This window comes from Arachis ipaensis, chromosome B01 (genome assembly GCF_000816755.2).
Source record: "Arachis ipaensis cultivar K30076 chromosome B01, Araip1.1, whole genome shotgun sequence".
NCBI lineage: Eukaryota > Viridiplantae > Streptophyta > Magnoliopsida > Fabales > Fabaceae > Arachis > Arachis ipaensis.
This window is the reverse complement of record NC_029785.2, coordinates 123,979,965-123,985,387: the sequence shown is the minus strand read 5'-3', so window position 1 is coordinate 123,985,387 and position 5,423 is coordinate 123,979,965. Positions and strand designations below refer to the sequence as shown.

The window sequence follows — 5,423 nt, the reverse complement described above, 5'->3', positions numbered from 1 at the left end:
TAATAGAGGAACAATCATCTAAGAGGATTGATTCCCCAATTCACAGAATCACTTTCCACCAATTTGCAAGACATTGACAGTTGGGAGGCTGGCAAACTCAATTACCGGGACTAGACTTAAAATGTTATTTTCTACCCTTGTCAGGAGGCAGCTAGAACATAGCAAATCATAAATGTCATATACTTGGGAAGACTACAATCAGGTAAGTCAACAGATTCAAATCTTTAGAATCCTAAATATCTTCTCAATCCCAGCATCCCATTTCAATCACACAGCAATTCCATAAGCCATACATATATATATACCAAGACAATGGTAGTGAATGTAAGGAGTTGCACATTCTACCTCAATGTTTAATTCATGCATTATCCCATCAAAGAGCATAGATTATGAATCCACAAATGGAGATACAAAAAGTTTCATATATTGAACATACCGTCTCTGCACTAAACGAATGAAGTGCTGGGGAGGAACAAATGCACGCTCCATATCAACTAGTGCAACCACCATCGTTTTGGATTCATTTTTAAATTTCTCAAGGGCAGAACTTGCTATTGCCACAATCTGGTAAAAAAAATTTGCAATGAGCCAATTAGTTCTTAATACAATGATAATGGCAGATTTCCTTTATTTTGGATAAAAGAAAAAGAGACAAAGAATGATACAAGAAGATAGGAGAATGAAAGATTCTATATACAATAATATAAACAAAAAAAATACTAGCAGGAATCGTAGTTCGAATTTCCCAACTTATCCGATAGGGAGTTCAACTAAAATGATATTATGCCTTGTATTTATTTATTTATTTTGAAAAAAAGAATAATTTTATTAAGTTGGAGAGAAGAATAATACAAGGCAGAGATAAGAGGTCTGCTAGACAAGAGCTATCCTATGCCTTAACATTTGTGTTACCTCTCTCTTAAATGGAGGATATCTTCCAAGCCCAGGAGTGGCATTTGCAGCAGCAGAAACTAGATCCACAAGCACACGATGTACCTAAATGGTAGTTATAAATAATCTCAGTAAAAAGCTCAGTAGAAACACAAGATGGGATTTTAAATTAGTTTATAAGAAGTCTACCAAAATTGCAGTGTCCATGTGATGATATCAAATTAGCAAACCAGCCAAGGAAATTGACATATCTCTATGAGTACAGGTTAAAACAAATAAATGGCCCAGTTAATATGAAAATACATTATGCTCCCAAAACATATTGACCATTTGCCGGGACTTCATAATCTTTACACATATATTGTTCTGATGCACAAGACAATTTGCTTTCTGACCCAAATGTTCCGACAATGGCTACAGCAACTAATGTGACATGGGAAAAGGAGGACAAATATTCATTAGGGCATACAGATCTGTACCCAAATAGAAGTCCAGCTTTGAAGGTTGACCCTAGTACAATACCCCCTAAGGCTAAATCTCTAGACAGGTCTGTCCCCAAGTTATTTTTATTGGACTATCCTTTGAAGACTTAATATCTCCAGAAACAAAAGGAACAATTCGTTAGATGCATACCTCATCTACACATAGGCGCGATGGCTCCTTTGCCAAATCAAGAACACCTTTTATTAAGGACCTCAAACCTTTCTCTGGAGAGATTAGATAAGGCTGATAGCCGTCTGCTTCTAGAACAATCTGACATAAACAAAAATGGGATAAATAAGAAGTAAGCACCATAAGAGAATATGAGGAATTGAGTTCAAGATTTACCCTCTTGACATTATTTATGTCGAAGTGTCTGTCAATAGGAAGTTGCTTAATTCTGTTAGGAAAATTCCCTTCAAAACTGGCCAAAACTTTCCAACCATTACCCTGTAGGGTAATCAACAGCAGAAAATTGGATGAAGACAAAGATAGAATTCTGGTACTGAAAAACTGTGGAATCCAATTCCTGATCGTAGAATCTTGCACTCATTTAGATCTGAAAACACCACTCACTACATAAATTGCCCATATCAAAGGACCTTGCAAATTTTACTAATCTCAAATCCTCTAAAAGGGTACATGATAAATAGCTCCAAAATCTTTGGTATATCCAGTTTTCCCAAAAAATACTACATAATAAAATACTATGCATCCTTGAAGGTGTGAAAAATAGATAATGAAAACTACTAACCTCGCCCCCAGTAAGATGTTGGAGAAACTTCTCCTCAAACTCACGACACAACTCCAAAGCTAAAGCCCGAGTACCTTCGGATGTACTAACCATTTGCTCACCAAGCTTCACTAACTCGTCCTGAACAATTTGAGACTTGCCCTGCAGCCTGCAGCATTTTTATTTTTAGCAAAGGATCATCATAGTTTTTGAAGCCACTCAAAACCCCAAGCCAACTTAATAAAATTAAACAACACACTCCGAAGTGAGCCATTTGTTATTAATTATAAATGCATTTTACAGATAATTAGTAGTATAAATCTAAGTTTAACAATGTGATTTTTCATCACTGTTAAATTGAATGTTCACTCCCTTTGCAGTCATTATCCATTTTCATGTTACACAGCATGCTCAGTCTCCCTTAATCCTGTTCCTTGCTGGGAAATATGACATTTATACTAAACAAGGAAACATAAGCTAGCAAAAACTAAGTACCCAGTGAGAAGAGTTGGAAGCCTTAGTTTCATGCGGTTGCGAATCTGTCCAGCAAGAGACTCAACCAAGGCAACTCTCCCAAGCTTGTTTTGAGGAGCTCCAGTCAATATTGATTTCAAACTTTCAGTCTCTGCTCGCCAAGCAGTTTCCAAAGAGTTCTCAGATGCTGCACTCCCAGACTGTGCAGAAGCTATAGATACAGATTGGCCAATCAAAGCAACCCATGGAATATCAGATGTTTTGGGGGGTCCCTGGTTCAATAGGAGAGCCTGCACTGCTGCAAGAGCTTTTGGTTCTGCAGCAGCCTGATCAATTTTACTGATAACACCAACTGTTCTAGTGGCTACAATTGAAAACCCCAAGAAAAAACTAGTTAAAGGAAACATTACCATGAGTTTATGATTAGGTAAACATAACGATGAAGTTTCTAAAATTAAGCGGTTTAATGGTGTTAGGTGCCCTCTTTCCTAAATACTTAAACTGTTAATGGAGATTCTTGAATGGCAAAACATCACTAACATGACCTCAAGAAATTCCCTTTGGGCTTAGAGTTGACAATGCAGAGGCTTAATCTGGTTTCTGCTAGAACTCATTCATTTAAGATATACATATACCCAAGGATCAAACTCTTAACCTCGTTGTCAAAAAGGTAATGATGCTACATCTAGGACCAACTCTTTAAAAAGTTTAAGTTCTTAAATGGAGTCTCAAGATTGATTTTATGTATCTAACAAATAGCTATAAATTTGAGATGAGGTGACAGGATAATACAAAGCAAGAAGAGCTTAAAACATACATTCTGCATCATACTCCTTTGCCACTCTGAGGGCTCGTGATGCAGAAATTTCTGGTGCCTGAGAAGCAGGAACGCCTACCACCAATATAGCATCATTGTGCTCCACATATTCACTGATCTGAAGATGAAAAACATGAAGACATTACACTGTTCTTCAAAGAAAGTATACGAGAAGAAGAAAACATCTGACTCAAGATATAACTAACATTAAACATACACCACCCTCAATGGAGAATACAGGTGTAATTGCCAGAACATATTTGATGAATCTCAAACTAGGACTAAAGGAGAATATAATTTAAAACTACTCACTGCTTTGTCATCCATAATCCGCTGGTCCAATCCAGGTAAGTCAATCAATTTCAGTGGCGGTGCTGTAGAATTTCAGAACAGAACTAAGGTGTAAGTCTCACATTGCTAATGCATGTAATGTAATTAAGCATTTCTGCATTAGCAATTTTAGCCCTAACTAACATAAACAGAATTTTTATATTAACACATTGAAAGCAAGTATTCAATGGTAGAATGTATTCATGCATAAAGGAAGTGGGACTACAAGTGATCCTGGCCTACCTGTACTGGTTCGAAGTTTCAGATATATTTCATCACGGCTCCTACCTGATGATCCTTTGCTTAGTCTATCCTGTAGAGAATGCCGAAGGGCACCTATGAGAGGAAAACAAGACAATGAATCAGAAAGATGATAGGAACAAAGAATGCTTGTAGAATTTCTTTTAACACATGAACCACATTTCAAAATGAATAGATAATGAGCTTAAGTTCTTACTCGCAGAAACCTGTTGAGATTTATTGTCAATTTGCAGGATGATGGACTTGCTGCTTAAAGAGCCGTCCCTGTTCAATTCGATGCTTATGGGAGCTCTGGTTGCACCATTTTCGCCAGTAGGCTGGCAACGCCAATGGTTCAGTTATTGGTACAAAAAATCCCATTCAGCAAACAAAGAGTAACGGAAATAGCAAATAGGAATGAAGCAGTTACCAAAACAGGATGTCCAATCAAGCTATTCAAGACAGCAGATTTGCCAGCACCCTGATCCACCACCACAATTTGCTTCGTTATTAGTTTAACAAAATGGATCCGATCCGATACATAGACATCAATCGACGAAATGATTAAACAATAAAGGAATACTGGATTGTTATACAGAGAAGCGTAAAGAGTGTGAGAGCGTGGCACTCAAATTCTCAGACAGATTATGAAATGGAAGCATTGCATATTGCACAGAGAGATACGTAATTGGAAATGGCGAGAAGCGGATCGGAGAAACTTACGACATTGCCGAGGGCAACGACGTTGAGGAAGGTGGAAGGGCGCTTAGAGGTGGCGGGGTCGTCGGGATCGTCGTCGGCGAGGACGGAGGAGGCCTGGCGCATGGAATCAGAGAGCTGATACAATTCTTCGATTGCTTCCATTGGATTCGGATGCGATTCCAACACCCAAACGGATCTCACTATGATCTGATCTGCACAGACTCACTTAGGTTTCCGCCCAGATTTGCGGTGCGTTTCCTTTTATTTCGGTTTTTAGTTATATGGTTTTTGCGTCAATGAAATGAAATTGAAACAAAGAATGAAAGGACTCCCAACCAAATCGAAATTAAATCACCGTCATCTGATGTGCCTGTGCTGGCCGCTGCACCTGCACACTCTCATACACTCTCTCTCATGCGATTGCGATTTGAACTTTTTTGCCTATTTATTTTCCTTCCTCCTTTTTGCTAGGACATGCCTCTATTTCGCGCTTTTAACCTCTAGCCAATTAGCCGGCATACCTAAGTGCAAGCCATGCCATCTTAACTAAAGTCATTTACAAGGCTAGAGTACTAATAAAAATCACAACATTCTTTCTTTTTAGTGTTCCGTGCTAATTAACAAGACTTATTATTCCTGTTATCATATGCAATTATGCAAACACGTCATGTGGTATCCACTAAAATTAGTTATTACTATAAAATATATATTAAAATATAAAATATAAAATATATAATAAATTAAATAATATTACAA

General features: G+C 37.7%; 1 protein-coding gene across 1 annotated transcript in view; it reads right to left on the bottom strand.

Annotated features, from left to right (window-relative positions):
• LOC107635788 (dynamin-2A) overlaps window positions 1-5,218 on the bottom strand; it is an 11,455-nt gene extending 6,237 nt beyond the window's left edge. Inside the window, exons 1-12 of the mRNA XM_016339357.2 lie at window positions 4,689-5,218; window positions 4,396-4,446; window positions 4,183-4,303; window positions 3,969-4,061; window positions 3,708-3,769; window positions 3,396-3,513; window positions 2,600-2,942; window positions 2,126-2,273; window positions 1,720-1,821; window positions 1,525-1,644; window positions 913-996; window positions 437-564 (exon numbers count right to left, since the gene is read on the bottom strand). Coding sequence (XP_016194843.1) covers window positions 437-564; window positions 913-996; window positions 1,525-1,644; window positions 1,720-1,821; window positions 2,126-2,273; window positions 2,600-2,942; window positions 3,396-3,513; window positions 3,708-3,769; window positions 3,969-4,061; window positions 4,183-4,303; window positions 4,396-4,446; window positions 4,689-4,829 — 1,511 coding nt within the window. The 5' untranslated portion in view covers window positions 4,830-5,218. The remainder of the gene's footprint in view (window positions 1-436; window positions 565-912; window positions 997-1,524; window positions 1,645-1,719; window positions 1,822-2,125; window positions 2,274-2,599; window positions 2,943-3,395; window positions 3,514-3,707; window positions 3,770-3,968; window positions 4,062-4,182; window positions 4,304-4,395; window positions 4,447-4,688) is intronic.